Here is a 16,668-nt window from a genome sequence, read left to right on the forward strand (position 1 = left end):
CCCGCACATAGCTCCCCCCCATGCCTCTCCCGCACATAGCTCCCCCCATGCCTCTCCCGCACATAGCTCCCCCCATGCCTCTCCCGCACATAGCTCCCCCCATGCCTCTCCCGCACATAGCCCATGCCTCTCCCGCACATAGCTCCCCCCCATGCCTCTCCCGCACATAGCTTCCCCCCCCCTGCCTCTCCCGCACATAGCTCCCCCCCCTGCCTCTCCCGCACATAGCTCCCCCCTCCTGCCTCTCCCGCACATAGCTCCCCCCCCTGCCTCTCCCGCACATAGCTCCCCCCTCCTGCCTCTCCCGCACATAGCTCCCCCCCATGCCTCTCCCGCACATAGCTCCCCCCCATGCCTCTCCCGCACATAGCTCCCCCCCATGCCTCTCCCGCACATAGCTCCCCCCCATGCCTCTCCCGCACATAGCTCCCCCCATGCCTCTCCCGCACATAGCTCCCCCCATGCCTCTCCCGCACATAGCTCCCCCCATGCCTCTCCCGCACATAGCCCATGCCTCTCCCGCACATAGCTTCCCCCCCCCTGCCTCTCCCGCACATAGCTCCCCCCTCCTGCCTCTCCCGCACATAGCTCCCCCCCCTGCCTCTCCCGCACATAGCTCCCCCCATGCCTCTCCCGCACATAGCTTCCCCCCCCCCTGCCTCTCCCGCACATAGCTCCCCCCCCTGCCTCTCCCGCACATAGCTCCCCCCTCCTGCCTCTCCCGCACATAGCTCCCCCCCCTGCCTCTCCCGCACATAGCTCCCCCCATGCCTCTCCCGCACATAGCTCCCCCCCCTGCCTCTCCCGTACATAGCTCCCCCCCCTGCCTATACCGCACATAGCTCCCCCCCCATGCCTCTCCCGCACATAGCTCCCCCCATGCCTCTCCTGCACATAGCTCCCCCATGCCTCTCCCGCACATAGCTCCCCCCTGCCTCTCCCGCACATAGCTCCCCCCCCCTGCCTCTCCCGCACATAGCTCCCCCCCCTGCCTCTCCCGCACATAGCTCCCCCCCGCCTCTACCGCACATAGCTCCCCCCTCCTGCCTCTCCCGCACATAGCTCCCCCCTCCTGCCTCTCCCGCACATAGCTCCCCCCTCCTGCCTCTCCCGCACATAGCTCCCCCCCCCGCCTCTCCCGCACATAGCTCCCCCCCCCGCCTCTCCCGCACATAGCTCCCCCCCCGCCTCTCCCGCACATAGCTCCCCCCCCCTGCCTCTCCCGCACATAGCTCCCCCCCCTGCCTCTCCCGCACATAGCTCCCCCCCCTGCCTCTCCCGCACATAGCTCCCCCCCCTGCCTCTCCCGCACATAGCTCCCCCCATGCCTCTCCCGCACATAGCTCCCCCCCCTGCCTCTCCCGCACATAGCTCCCCCCCCTGCCTCTCCCGCACATAGCTCCCCCCCCTGACTCTCCCGCACATAGCTCCCCCCTCTGACTCTCCCGCACATAGCTCCCCCCTCTGACTCTCCCCTGCCTCTAGGCCCTCCTGTCATCATAGAATCTCATCAGCAACAACGACTCATCTCAGCAATGGGAAAGTCTTTGCTGAATTAGGATGCTGCCAATCAGTGGCGGGGGCAGGGTTATAGATAGCATTTAACTATGAGGGTTTTTAATGTGACAACTTAACTCCGCAGCACTGCCCCTGCCCTTACACTGGTGAAAGGTTCGCTTTAATCTTCTGATAATGTTGTATTACAGATCAGTTGTAATGTTCCTAAAGACTGCAATACATAGCCAGAAAAATAAAATACAAGCATGCCAATAAGATGTAAAATAACTTATTCTGGGGCTCAGACATTAAACTACTGCAGACAATAACATACCTTAATACGATGTCTAGAGAAATCGACTTCAAAAGCTTCCCAAACGCTTGTCTCACTCGTGTCCCACTTGATACAAGCTGCACACGACACACATCAACGCACCTAGGACAAAGGAATTCGAAGGTACATTAATGCCTATATTCTTAGAGGAACATATGTGGGGGGGACCTACACAGATGCAGACATTTATCTTTGCAAAAATTATTTTTGAACCTACTGTAAAATGTGTTTGTCATTGAATACATTGGAGAACACAGAACTATGGGTATATGCCATACAACTAAGGGGTTTGACGATATATTAAAAAATGTGCTGTCTCCTCCAGGTGGGCTCTACCCTCTCCCTGACCACTACGCAGCTAAATTTAGCGCAAAAAACTGTAGAAGAGCAACCCAAACACCCGAAAGAAAAATTAGTAAAAAGCAGTGCTTTTTTGTACCGGGAAATCGGAAGAGCGCTGAGGGCCAGCACCTCTGGCTCTGTCCACATGGCTAATTTGTAAACTATACAAATTAGCCATGTGTGGAGCGGAGGCACAAGCAGAACAGCTACTGGAGCTGCAGGACCTGCAATGATGTCACGTACATGTGACTCGGGTGGGTGGAGCCGTGGAGTTTTGCCCAGCGGGAAAGAAGCTGAAGAAGATGGAGTGCAGGGTATGAGAGAGGGGTGCAGAGGGCGGCAAGGCTGTGCAGTGGGGAAAGAGTGAGATCAGGGGTATGGAGAATTGAGAGACGAGGGGGAAGGAAGATGGAGAGATCAGGGCGATTGAGGATGGAAGGAGCAGGGGGATGGAGAATGGAGAGCCGCACGGTCCATTGGACAAGTTGAGCAGTTTGCTCAAGTGGCACTAAATTCAGGGGGGCGGCAATGCGGCCAGGGGGGGCGGAGCTGTATGGGAACTTACGTTTTCCACTGGCCAGTGCCTCAACAGGTAAACCATGCACAGGATCTTCCAGCCACCCGACAGCACCCTTCCCGCTTCTCAATCTCGGCCGCCGGCTGACGGATTCCCCCCCGCTCCTCAATCTCGGCCGCCGGCGCCTGACAGCATCACCCCCCCCCCCCCCCCAGCCTCAAAGATGTGTACCGGCAAAAATTATTTTACAAAAAAAAACGCTGGTAAAAAGGAACAATCAAACCGGAGGCAAAAAGAACTGACCCCTAGTGGTCCGGACTAGATCCAGTTGGTAGAGAGAATATGGTGATAGAGAGAAAAGGGGGATAAAGTGGAGACCGGAAAAACAACGGGCAGGTACTGTGACACTCCACCCAAAGAAGAATCCTGGATGTTTCCCTCATTGTTGAGGTCTCCCAAGTAATTCATAATCCTAAATAGGATAACTGAAGTGAGCACAAATATATATTATGAGTGCAAGCCCACTTTTTGGCTTGCTCTCATAATATATATTAGTGCTCACTTCAGTTATCCTATTTAGTATTATGAAGTTTTTTTCTAAATGTGAACACAGCTCCGCCCCTTTCGGACAAGTTTTTTCCATCTCCTATATAAGAAAGTCCTTGGTTACCCCTCTCCACACACAGCAGTTTTTAATTACAATGAGATGACACACAGTTAGGGTCATAGAGCTAGGGACCCCAATATAGAGATATACATTGACTAGGTTTTGGGGCTCAGTTACATTGATCAATGCGATTGCTAAATATCTCCTTTTTCCTAATATTCATGGCAGGTATGCATTTCATTATTCACACTTTCAAGTTAGCAAGTGGCATTTTTCATTGTATGCTTCAATGTTTTTCGGTATGCTTATAGCATTATACTATTTTCTAACTTTGATGTGCAGCCTTATCCTTATGTCCCAAGTAATTCAGGTAGGGCACCACAATTGAGTTGACTGACTGTCAACTTCTTCAGTTGAGAGTCAGAAAAATGGTTGACCCAGAAGGGGATTCTTGAAGAGTCCAGAACCCCGAGTAGCTGTACATTGCTACCTAGCTCAAGACCCAACCATCGGTCATTACCACTTGCCAAAGGAGAGGACAGATGGATCTGCTGGAAAACAAAACAGGAACTATCAGCTATTACAGGAGGTCTCTGTGGTCTCCAACAGACAGATGTGACTATCCTAAATAGAGACCGAATAAACTGCTGTAACGGATGGCTGTGAAACTGGTCAAAGGGTAAGGCCACGAAGACAGACCATCCTGTCCAAAACATTCATGTAGAAATGGATGACAGTCTCCATCTGCAAATGAAACACAAGTAAGGAAGAGAATGTCTGGGGAAAGAAAGAGTCAGAGATTATGTCCAGAAATTGGGTATGGTATTAGACATTTTTCCTGGATGGGACCTTCACCAAAATATCATAAAAAAGGGATGATTGCCACACTTCTACCTTTGGGAAGTGAGAACCTTCATGAAGGCGTTGGGAGCGGTCACAAGTCCAAAAAAGAGAATTTTGTTTATTTACCGTAAAATTCTTTTTCTTATAGTTCCGTATTGGGAGACCCAGACCTTGGGTGTTTAGCTTCTGCCTCCGGAGGGGACACAAAGTACTACACTTAAAAGTGTAGCTCCTCCCTCTGAGCTTATACACCCCCTGGTGAGCCAGTCCCAGCCAGTTTAGTGCAAAAGCTGAAGGAGAATAGCCACCCACAAGTAGAACAGAGCAAGAGCCGGAACAACCGGAGACTCTGTCCACAACAACAGCCGGTGATAACACGCGGAACAAGAAACTGCCAACAGGCAACAGGGAGGGTGCTGGGTCTCCCAATACGGAACTGTCACAAACCACCGGGGGGGTCACTCAGAAATCCCCCGCGCTGGCTACCAGTACGTCACAATCGGGGGGTAACAAGTGGGGGTCACCCCTCCTTTATACCTCCCGACCGACAGACAGAGCACGTGACGCGCTCTCTAGCGCCCCTCTTATAGTCAGGCCAATTATGGAATTGCCCGACCATAAGCAAGGAGGCCGCTATACTACTTATGCCGATTATTGAAGGGTCCCCGGTGAGAGTAAGGTATATATTCCCCCGACCTCCGCGGGCGGAATATATAAAATCTCCCCGAATCTCACTGGCCTCCCCACAATAATCCTTGGCACAATTCGCTGCCACCAACCGATTTACGGTAACTATTAGCCGAACACACAGACGTGGGATTCAAGATCGAGATAACAGAACAGCCCAAGATTAATTATATAATTTAATCAGCCTAAAGCACACTAGAAACTACAATATATACAATAGGGAATCTACAGAATATACATATGTCAGAGTACAGTTACAGACAAAGCATGGTTTACAAACAGGTATGCAATTCACTCAGTTACCTTGTGCGTCTGGCCACAGGGGGGCGCTGTAGACCAGGTTTCCAGGAACTCCCACAGATGTTTCTCACACGTGACCCCCAGCGAAAGAACACTGGAAAATGGCCGAAGTAGGGTTATCAACCTGGACAAATCCAGGTCCCCTCCTACCTTCGTGACCTCACAGGGAGCACTGCACCACCCCTGGCTTGAGTTATGGACAATATCCCAACATGGAATATGGGCCATAACTTTGCCTGGGAGCGTCGTAGGCGGACGCCAACGCTCTCATTGTGACAGTTATGAATTTAGCTACAGAACGAGGGGACTCATGACCTGTCTGCCAGTTCCCCATTGGCTGATATCACGCCTGGGGCATTTCCCAATGTCCTGCTCCCATAAAAAGGGTGTGCCGGCATCGTCCGCATGCGGAGACACCATTTTTATGGTTGCCATATTTATCGGAAATATGGCTTGCGAGATATGAACCATTTTTTACTGGAGTCGTTCTGTCTGGCTATTTCCATAGCCTTGCTAATGAGATACAACTCTTGTTACAGGGTGACGGCAGGGAGTCATCCTGTGTCCATTGTTCCCACACCACCTCATCTCCATATCACAGGACATGGCCATGGAGGTGTAAGTGGAACACTGAGAACAAGAAGGGAGGGGGCACTGCCAGGGAGTGATGAGGGATTATGACTGGAGTCATAATTCATCTTCATATCCCGGGATTTGCCTCACACCTCCCCCCTTTTGAGGGCGCTAGGGGGCAGCACACTCCGGTGTTCCCCCGTGCGCCCGTCCACGACCTCTCCTTGTCGGGACAGCCCGTCTGCGTTACCGTGGTCACGGCCCCTTTTGTGGCGAATGGTGAAGTTGTATTGCTGGAGCGCAAGGCTCCATCGCAACAATCGCCCATTCGTCCCAGAGACGGTGTGCAACCAGCTGAGGGGATTGTGGTCCGTCTCCACGATGAAGTGGCGCCCGTATAGATAGGGTTGCAGACGCTGCAGGGCCCACACTATGGCCAGGCACTCCTTCTCCATCGTGGAATAGGCAACTTCCCTTGGTAACAGCTTCCTGCTCAGGTACAAGACTGGGTGCTCTTGGCTCGCAGAGTCCACCTGGCTGAGCACCGCACCGAGGCCGAAGTCACTGGCGTCGGTCTGTACTACAAACGGCCGCGTGAAGTCGGCTGCCTGTAGCACGGGCGGGCTGGACAGGGCGTCCTTTAGGGCCCGGAAGGCTGTCTCGCAGTCCATTGTCCAATCGACTGCAGAGGGCAGCTTCTTCTTGGTGAGGTCCGTCAAGGGCTTTGCCAGGCTACTATAGCATGGAACAAACCTCCTATAGTACCCAGCGGTCCCCAAGAAGGACATCACCTGCTTCTTGGTCCTGGGGGTGGGCCAGGATGCGATGGCTTCCACTTTCTCAGGCTCGGGCTTCAGTGTTCTCCCACCTACCCGGTGACCGAGGTACTGGACCTCGCTCATGGCCAGCTGACACTTTCCCGGCTTGATGGTCAAACCTGCCCGGTGGATCCGCCTGAGCACCTGTGCTAGATGCTCTAGGTGGTCCTCCCAGGTGGGACTGAAGACGGCAATGTCATCCAGGTACGCGGCCGCGTACCCTTCAAGTCCCTTGAGCAGGGTGTTGACCATCCGCTGGAAAGTGGCAGGGGCATTCCTCATCCCGAATGGCATCACCGTGGACTCGTACAGTCCAAATGGGGTAATAAAGGCAGAGCGTTCCCTGGCCTTGCGAGTCAGGGGGATCTGTCAATATCCCCGGCTCAGATCCATGATGGTCAGGTACTGAGCCCCGGCCAACTGATCGAGCAGGTCATCGATGCGTGGCATTGGGTACGCATCGGCGACCGTGACAGCATTGAGCCCCCTGTAGTCCACGCAGAACCGAGTGGTTCGGTCCTTCTTAGGGACGAGGACTACAGGCGAGGCCCAAGCGCTGTTGGATGCCTGGATCACCCCCAGCTTCAGCATCTCGTCAATCTCCTGGCGCATGTGTTGCTGCACCTCCAGGGAGACCCGATATGCTGAACGCCGGATCGGGGGATGATCCCCAGTGTCCACGTGATGGACAGCCAAGTCAGTCCTTCCGGGCTGGTTGGTAAACAACCCCCGGAAGGGGTGTAGGGTGGCCCACAGCTGGGACCGTTGGTCCTCCAAGAGCTGGTGGCCAACCTCCACATCCTCAATGGATCCGCCTGCCCTAACCTGGGCTAGCATATCCAAGAGGGTTTCCGCTTCTCCCTCCTCGGGCAGGTTGCACACGGGGAGCGCACATGCCTCCCGCTCATGAGGTGCCTTCATCATGTTCACATGGAAGGGCTTCCGCCTTCCACGGGCAGGGTCCAGGGTGACCAGGTACGTTACAGGGTTGAGCTGCTGGTACACGAGGTATGGGCCTTCCCAGGCTGCCTGAAGCTTGTCCTGTGGTACGGGGACCAGTACCCACACCTTTTGACCCACTTGGTAGGTCCTCTCACGAGCGTTCTGGTCGTACCAACGCTTCTGATCGGCCTGGGCTTGAGCCATATTGTCGTGTACCAGTTGCGTCAAGGCCTGCATTTTGTCCCGGAAGCGCATGACATACTCGATAACCGACACTCCAGGGGTGGCCAAATCCCCTTCCCAAGCCTCTTTCACCAGAGCCAGGGGGCCCCGCACACGTCGCCCGTACAGGAGCTCAAACGGTGAGAATCCTGTTGAGGCCTGTGGAACCTCCCGGTAAGCAAATAACAGGTGTGGGAGATACCGCTCCCAGTCACGCCCATGGGAGTCGACCAACATCTTAAGCATCTGCTTTAAGGTGCCATTGAACCGCTCGCACAGGCCATTAGTCTGTGGATGGTACGGGCTGGCCACCAGATGTCGCACCTGGACTTGCTTACAGAGGGCCTCCATCAGCTGGGACATGAATTGGGTCCCCCGGTCAGTGAGCATTTCCTGGGGAAAACCCACTCGGGAGAAAATCTCCAGCAATGCGGTGGCCACCTTGTCAGCCCGAATGGACGACAAGGCCACTGCTTCTGGGTACCGGGTGGCATAGTCCACTACCGTCAGTAGGAAGCGTTTCCCGGAGCTGCTGGGGATGGCCAGCGGGCCGACCAGATCCACAGCCACCCTCCTGAAAGGCTCATCGATGATTGGCAGAGATACCAGTGGGGCTTTGGGGCGTGGCCCCGCCTTCCCCACTCTCTGACAGGTTTCACACGAACGGCAGTAGGCAGCCACATCGGCCCCCATTTTTGGCCAGTGGAAATGCTGGTTTAACCTGGCCTTGGTCTTAGCGATCCCTAGGTGTCCGGCCATCGGAATCTCATGTGCGATCCGCAACAACTCCGTCCGGAACGGATAGGGTACCACCAACTGTCGGTCCCTGGGCCACGCCTCCGGTGAACCCTGCTGGACCGTGGCCCGGTACAGCCGTCCTTGGTCCCAGACCACTCGCTCCGGGTCCGAGTCCGAGGGAGGCTGGGCCGCCTGCTCCTTAAGAGCTTTCAGGCTGTCGTCAGCTTCTAACGCTGCCTGAAACCCCTGACTAGATGTGGCCAGAATCGACGAGACTGTCACATCTTCAGTCAGTACCCCGGGACCTGTGTCCCGGCCTCCACCTGACTCGGCTGCCACTTGGTCAGAAGGGGAAGAGCTATCGGACCTCCGGGAGGCCCCTTGGCTTCCAGCACTCCCACTGCGGGTGACAGCGGCCACAGCCGCTGTGACCGTGGGTCGTGCCTGCTCCTCCTCCGTTCCTGACCAAGTCGCCGGTTCAGGCAGACCTACCTGGCTTCCTGACACCCCGGTTGTGGGGGAACCATGCACCGAGATCTTACCTGGGAGCACTTCCGCTCCTGGACCGGCCCCAATCTCACCTGCCTGTTCCCCTCCTGCAGCAACAGAACCCCGCTGTGAAATCTCTGGGGACCCCACATTTGCTGTGGTAGCCCCCACCCCACACACTGGTCCTCCCCCTGCAGCACCCTGCTCTCTGCTTATCCCTGCAGAGGGCAACAGATCCCAGCTCACAGGCTGGTTACTTGTAGAGGCATTGTCACACCTTTCTCTGACCCCCTCCCCTGTCACAGCTGCAGCTGTGTGTGTGTCTATGGTGTCTATGCAAGCAGAAATATCAGAGTTCACTCCCTCCTCCCTTACATCATTCATAGATAACACATTAACATTGTCCGGAGGCATGTCAGTACTGGCTGAAGGTTCAGCCCTTGGTTGGGGCCCAAACTGGGAGGTTATCTGCCCCAAATCTGTCCCAAGTAGCACGTTTGCGGGGATCCGATCAGTTACCCCCACCTCCCTCACCCCTCGCCCTGCGCCCCAGTCCACATAAATGTCAGCAACAGGCAGCGCCGGGTCAATGCCTCCAATCCCGGAGACAGCGAGGGTTTTTCCAGGGATCAAGTCTTGGGGGGACACCATCTCAGGCCGCACCAGAGTCACCTCCGAGGCGCTGTCTCGCAGTCCTATGGTCACAGACCGGCCGACGGTGACAGGTTGGAAGCTGTCCAGGGACCTACCACCACCCCCACCCACACAATACACCTTGGGCGGCCCTTGGGACGGGGACGGAGCCGGGGCCTTGGGACGCTGAGGGCACATGGCCTTGAAGTGTCCAGGTAGGTTGCACTGGTGGCACCGTCTTGGTTCCGCCACGGGCCTGGAGAGGGGAGTTGAGGGGGACACCCCCTGCAGTCTAGGGGCAGGTGGGGCAGTCGCCGAATTCATCTTACCCCCTCTCCAGGTGCTGCTGGTGGCCGCTCTCCTGGCCTCAGGGGCCCGGTTGTTGGTGTAGTCATCGGCAAGGGCAGCTGTAGCCGTGGACCCCTTTGGCTTCTGGTCTCGGATGAACTGGCGGAGATCCTCAGGGCAGTTCCACAAGAGTTGCTCCGTGATGAACAAGTCCAGGATCTCCGGTCCAGTGGAAAGCTGCAGGCCTTGGGTCCAGTGGTCGGCAGCTCGGGCAAGTGCCCGCCTGTGGTCAGCCCAGGAGTCCTTTGGTCCCTTCTGTAGGCTCCGGAACTTCTTGCGGTAGGACTCTGGAGTGAGGTTGTACTGTTGGATCAGGGCCCGCTTGATGGTGTCGTAGCCCTGATCTGCCTCAGCAGGCAAGTCCCCAAGGACATCCAGGGCCTTACCCCTTAAACGGGGGGTCAGGTATTTGGCCCACTGGTCCTTGTTCAGATGGTGCTGCAAGCAAGTCCGTTCAAAAGCAGTCAGGAAAGAGTCCAAGTCTCCATCCTTCTCCAGCACTGGGAAGTCCTCAACACGGACCTTTGGAAGTTTGGTGTTTTGAAGGTCACATGTGGCTGATGAGGGCCGGAGCTGAGCTAGCTGCAGCTGGTAGTCACGGTCTGCCTGTCGCTCTCGCTCTTCACGCGCTGCCTGCCGCTCTCGCTCCGCAGCCTCACGCTCTGCGTGCCGCTCTGCCCTGCGCTCTGCCAGGAGTCCCTTGTAGCCCTCCTGGTCTCCAGCCTGGAGAAGGGCCATAGCCATTTGAAGAAGGCTATCCGAGCCTCCCAGGCTCGGTGGAATGGCACGTGGTGATCTGCGGCCCGCTGCGGAGCCTGGTGATTCACTGTCCCTTGCAGAGCGGAGGGCTGGCATCTGGCTCGTTGAGGACCCTTGGGTGAGCTGCTCCTCATCTTGTCCATAATTGCCAGCTTGTGCGCTGTCCTCTGCAGAACGGTTTTCTGGCGTCGAGCTCCTGGAGGACTCGTGGGCAACCTCCTCATTACTGCCCACAGCACCGTCCTCCCTCTCTTCGGCTCCTGCTTTAGCATTGGCCAGTTGCATAGCTCTGCTCCTGGTGCCATCAGCCATTCTTGCAGACTTTTGGTCACTGACACAGAACTGACACCTGATGCCTCCACACCCCTTACAGTATCTGCACTCTGACACTCTAGTGTTGAGCTAGTCTGAAGACCCCAGCAGCCACAGCTGCTGCAGGCAGTCTTTAGTGTCTGGGAGTATGGGTCTCACACTCACACACACTATTATCTCGATCCCACCGCTATGCCACCAATATGTCACAAACCACCGGGGGGGTCACTCAGAAATCCCCCGCGCTGGCTACCAGTACGTCACAATCGGGGGGTAACAAGTGGGGGTCACCCCTCCTTTATACCTCCCGACCGACAGACAGAGCACGTGACGCGCTCTCTAGCGCCCCTCTTATAGTCAGGCCAATTATGGAATTGCCCGACCATAAGCAAGGAGGCCGCTATACTACTTATGCCGATTATTGAAGGGTCCCCGGTGAGAGTAAGGTATATATTCCCCCGACCTCCGCGGGCGGAATATATAAAATCTCCCCGAATCTCACTGGCCTCCCCACAATAATCCTTGGCACAATTCGCTGCCACCAACCGATTTACGGTAACTATTAGCCGAACACACAGACGTGGGATTCAAGATCGAGATAACAGAACAGCCCAAGATTAATTATATAATTTAATCAGCCTAAAGCAGACTAGAAACTACAATATATACAATAGGGAATCTACAGAATATACATATGTCAGAGTACAGTTACAGACAAAGCATGGTTTACAAACAGGTATGCAATTCACTCAGTTACCTTGTGCGTCTGGCCACAGGGGGGCGCTGTAGACCAGGTTTCCAGGAACTCCCACAGATGTTTCTCACACGTGACCCCCAGCGAAAGAACACTGGAAAATGGCCGAAGTAGGGTTATCAACCTGGACAAATCCAGGTCCCCTCCTACCTTCGTGACCTCACAGGGAGCACTGCTCCACCCCTGGCTTGAGTTATGGACAATATCCCAACATGGAATATGGGCCATAACTTTGCCTGGGAGCGTCGTAGGCGGACGCCAACGCTCTCATTGTGACAGTTATGAATTTAGCTACAGAACGAGGGGACTCATGACCTGTCTGCCAGTTCCCCATTGGCTGATATCACGCCTGGGGCATTTCCCAATGTCCTGCTCCCATAAAAAGGGTGTGCCGGCATCGTCCGCATGCGGAGACACCATTTTTATGGTTGCCATATTTATCGGAAATATGGCTTGCGAGATATGAACCATTTTTTACTGGAGTCGTTCTGTCTGGCTATTTCCATAGCCTTGCTAATGAGATACAACTCTTGTTACAGGGTGACGGCAGGGAGTCATCCTGTGTCCATTGTTCCCACACCACCTCATCTCCATATCACAGGACATGGCCATGGAGGTGTAAGTGGAACACTGAGAACAAGAAGGGAGGGGGCACTGCCAGGGAGTGATGAGGGATTATGACTGGAGTCATAATTCATCTTCATATCCCGGGATTTGCCTCACAGGAACTATAAGAAAAAGAATTTACGGTAAGTAAACAAAATTCTCTTTTTCTTTATCGTTCCTTATGGGAGACCCAGACCTTGGGATGTTCCAAAGCAGTCCCTGGGTGGGAATAAACAGAACAACTAAGAAGTAGGCAGAACCTAACTTCACAAATGGGCGACAGCCGCCTGAAGGATGCGTCTGCCCAAGCTCGCATCTGCCGAAGCATGAGCATGCACTTGGTAGTGCTTCGAGAAGGTATGCAGGCTAGTCCAAGTGGCAGCCTGACAGACTTGTTGAGCCGTAGCCTGGTGCCTAAAAGCCCAAGAGGCACCGACAGCTCTGGTCGAGTGTGCCTTGATCCCCGGCGAGGGAGGCACCTGAGTACTCTGGTAGGCGTCCGAAATGGTCGATCTAATCCAACGGGCTAAGGTCGGCTTAGAAGCAGGGAGGCCCTTGCGCCGACCTGTCGTTAGCACAAAAAGAGGTGCACCGCCTAAGCGCAGCGGTGCGAGACACAGATCCGGAGAGCACGCACCAGATCTAGAGTATGCAGCGCTTTTTCAAAGCGATGAACAGGAGCCGGACATAAGGAAGGTAGGGTAATGTCCTGGTTAAGGTGGAAAGGAGAGACCACCTTAGGAAGAAAGTCCGGAGTCGGACGGAGAACCACCTTGTCTTGATGAAAAACTAAAAAAGGTGACTCCGAAGAGAGCGCAGCCAAATCAGAGACTCTCCTGAGAGAAGTTATGGCAACCAGAAAGGCCACTTTCTGAGAAAGACGATACAAATAAACCTCCCTAAGAGGCTCAAGAAGGGAATTTTGTTACTTACCGTAAATTCCTTTTCTTCTAGCTCCAATTGGGAGACCCAGACGATTGGGTGTATAGCTACTGCCTCCGGAGGCCACACAAAGCATTACACTAAAAAGTGTAAGGCCCCTCCCCTTCTGGCTATACACCCCCCGTGGGAACACGGGATGCTCAGTTTTAGTGCCAAAGCAAGAAGGAGGAAAGCCAATAACTGGTTTAAACAAATTCAATCCGAAGAACATCGGAGAACTGAAAACCGTTCAACATGAACAACATGTGTACCCGAAAAAACCAAAAATCCCGAAGGAAACAGGGCGGGTGCTGGGTCTCCCAATTGGAGCTAGAAGAAAAGGAATTTACGGTAAGTAACAAAATTCCCTTCTTCTTCGGCGCTCCATTGGGAGACCCAGACGATTGGGACGTCCAAAAGCAGTCCCTGGGTGGGTAAATTAATACCTCATGTTAGAGCTGCAAAAACAGCCCTTCCCTACGAGGAGGCAACCGCCGCCTGCAGGACTCTTCTACCTAGGCTGGCGTCCGCCGAAGCATAGGTATGCACCTGATAATGTTTGGTGAAAGTGTGCAGACTCGACCAGGTAGCTGCCTGGCACACCTGCTGAGCCGTAGCCTGGTGTCGTAATGCCCAGGACGCACCCACGGCTCTGGTAGAATGGGCCTTCAGCCCTGAAGGAACCGGAAGCCCGGCAGAACGGTAGGCTTCAAGGATTGGTTCCTTGATCCATCGAGCCAGGGTGGATTTGGAAGCCTGCGACCCTTTGCGCTGACCGGCGACAAGGACAAAGAGTGCATCCGAGCGGCGCAGGGGCGCCGTGCGGGAAATGTAGATTCTGAGTGCTCTCACCAGATCTAACAAATGCAAATCCTTTTCATACTGATGAACTGGATGAGTACAAAGAGAAGGTAAGGAGATATCCTGATTGAGATGAAAGGAGGATACCACCTTAGGGAGAAACTCCGGGATCGGGCGCAGCACTACCTTGTCCTGGTGAAACACCAGGAAGGGAGCTTTAGATGACAGCGCTGCCAGTTCGGACACCCTCCGAAGAGACGTGATCGCTACCAGAAAGGCCACTTTCTGTGAGAGTCGAGACAGTGAAACATCCCTCAGAGGCTCGAAGGGCGGCTTCTGGAGAGCAACTAGTACCCTGTTCAGATCCCATGGGTCTAACGGCCGTTTGTACGGAGGGACGATGTGACGAACCCCCTGTAGGAACGTGCGTACCTGACGAAGTCGTGCTAGACGCTTTTGAAAAAATACAGATAGCGCTGAGACTTGCCCTTTAAGGGAGCCGAGCGACAAACCTTTTTCCAACCCAGACTGCAGGAAGGAAAGAAACGTAGGCAATGCAAATGGCCAGGGGGACACTCCCTGGGCAGAGCACCAGGATAAGAATATCTTCCACGTTCTGTGGTAGATCTTAGCAGACGTGGGCTTCCTAGCTTGTCTCATGGTGGCAACAACGCCTTGAGATAATCCTGAAGACGCTAGGATCCAGGACTCAATGGCCACACAGTCAGGTTCAGGGCCGAAGAATTCAGGTGGAAAAACGGCCCTTGTGACAGCAAGTCTGGTCGATCTGGCAGCGTCCACGGTTGTCCGACCGTGAGATGCCACAGATCCGGGTACCACGACCTCCTCGGCCAGTCTGGGGCGACGAGTATGACGCGGCGGCAATCGGACCTGATCTTGCGTAGCACTCTGGGCAAGAGTGGCAGAGGTGGGAACACATAGGGCAGCTGGAACTGCGACCAATCCTGCACTAAGGCGTCTGCCGCCAGAGCTCTTTGATCGCGAGACCGCGCCATGAAGGCCGGAACCTTGTTGTTGTGCCGAGACGCCATTAGGTCGACGTCCGGCATTCCCCAGCGGCGACAGATTTCCTGAAACACGTCCGGGTGAAGGGACCATTCCCCTGCATCCATACCCTGGCGACTGAGAAAGTCTGCTTCCCAGTTTTCTACGCCCGGGATGTGAACTGCGGATATGGTGGAGGCCGTGGCTTCCACCCACAGCAGAATCCGCCGGACTTCCTGGAAGGCTTGCCGACTGCGTGTCCCGCCTTGGTGGTTGATGTATGCCACCGCTGTTGAGTTGTCCGACTGAATTCGGATCTGCTTTCCTTCCAGCCACTGTTGGAAGGCCAGTAGGGCTAGATACACTGCCCTGATTTCCAGAACATTGATCTGAAGAGTGGACTCCTGCTGAGTCCACGTACCCTGAGCCCTGTGGTGGAGAAAAACTGCTCCCCACCCTGACAGACTCGCGTCTGTCGTGACCACCTCCCAGGAAGGGGGTAGGAAGGACCTTCCCTGTGATAATGAGGTGGGAAGAAGCCACCACTGAAGCGAGTCCTTGGCCGTCTGGGAGAGGAGGACTTTCCTGTCTAAGGACGTCGACCTCCCGTCCCATTGGCGGAGAATGTCCCATTGAAGTGGGCGCAGATGAAACTGGGCAAACGGGACTGCTTCCATTGCTGCCACCATCTTCCCCAGGAAGTGCATGAGGCGTCTTAAGGGGTGCGATTGACCTTGAAGGAGAAACTGCACCCCTGTCTGTAGTGACCGCTGCTTGTCCAGCGGAAGCTTCACTACCGCTGAGAGAGTATGAAACTCCATGCCAAGGTATGTCAGTGATTGGGTCGGTGACAGGTTTGACTTTGAAAAGTTGATGATCCACCCAAAAGTCTGGAGAGTCTCCAGCGCAACGTTTAGGCTGTGTTGGCATGCCTCTTGAGAGGGTGCCTTGACAAGCAGATCGTCTAAGTAAGGTATCACCGAGTGTCCTTGAGAGTGCAAGACTGCTACCACTGCTGCCATGACCTTGGTGAAAACCCGTGGGGCTGTCGCCAGACCGAAGGGCAGGGCTACGAACTGAAGATGGTCGTCTTCTAACACGAAGCGTAGAAAACGCTGGTGCTCTGGAGCAATCGGCACGTGGAGATAAGCATCTTTGATGTCTATTGATGCTAGAAAATCTCCCTGAGACATTGAGGCAATGACGGAGCGGAGGGATTCCATCCGGAACCGCCTGGTTTTTACGTGCTTGTTGAGCAGTTTTAGGACCAGAACAGGACGGAACGAGCCGTCCTTTTTTGGCACCACAAACAGATTGGAGTAAAAACCTTGACCTCGTTCCTGAAGAGGAACAGGGATCACCACTCCTTCTGCCCTTAGAGAGCATATCGCCTGCAGAAGGGCATCGGGTCGGTCGGGATGTGGGGAAGTTCTGAAGAACCGAGGCGGAGGACGAGAACTGAACTCTATCCTGTACCCGTGAGACAAAACGTCTGTTACCCACCGGTCCTTGACCTGTGGCAGCCAAATGTCGCAAAAGCGGGAGAGTCTGCCACCGACCGATGATGCGGAGGGAGGAGGCCGAAAGTCATGAGGCAGCCGCCTTGGAAGCGGTTCCTCC

The 16,668-nt window shown here is 54.8% G+C and overlaps 1 protein-coding gene across 1 annotated transcript in view; it reads right to left on the reverse strand.

Moving 5' to 3' along the window:
* SMG1 (SMG1 nonsense mediated mRNA decay associated PI3K related kinase) overlaps positions 1-16,668 on the reverse strand; it is a 468,962-nt gene that overhangs the window by 308,315 nt on the left and 143,979 nt on the right. Inside the window, exon 18 of the mRNA XM_075319739.1 lies at positions 1,832-1,933. Coding sequence (XP_075175854.1) covers positions 1,832-1,933 — 102 coding nt within the window. The remainder of the gene's footprint in view (positions 1-1,831; positions 1,934-16,668) is intronic.

This window comes from Anomaloglossus baeobatrachus, chromosome 7 (genome assembly GCF_048569485.1).
Source record: "Anomaloglossus baeobatrachus isolate aAnoBae1 chromosome 7, aAnoBae1.hap1, whole genome shotgun sequence".
In the NCBI taxonomy this organism is placed as follows: domain Eukaryota; kingdom Metazoa; phylum Chordata; class Amphibia; order Anura; family Aromobatidae; genus Anomaloglossus; species Anomaloglossus baeobatrachus.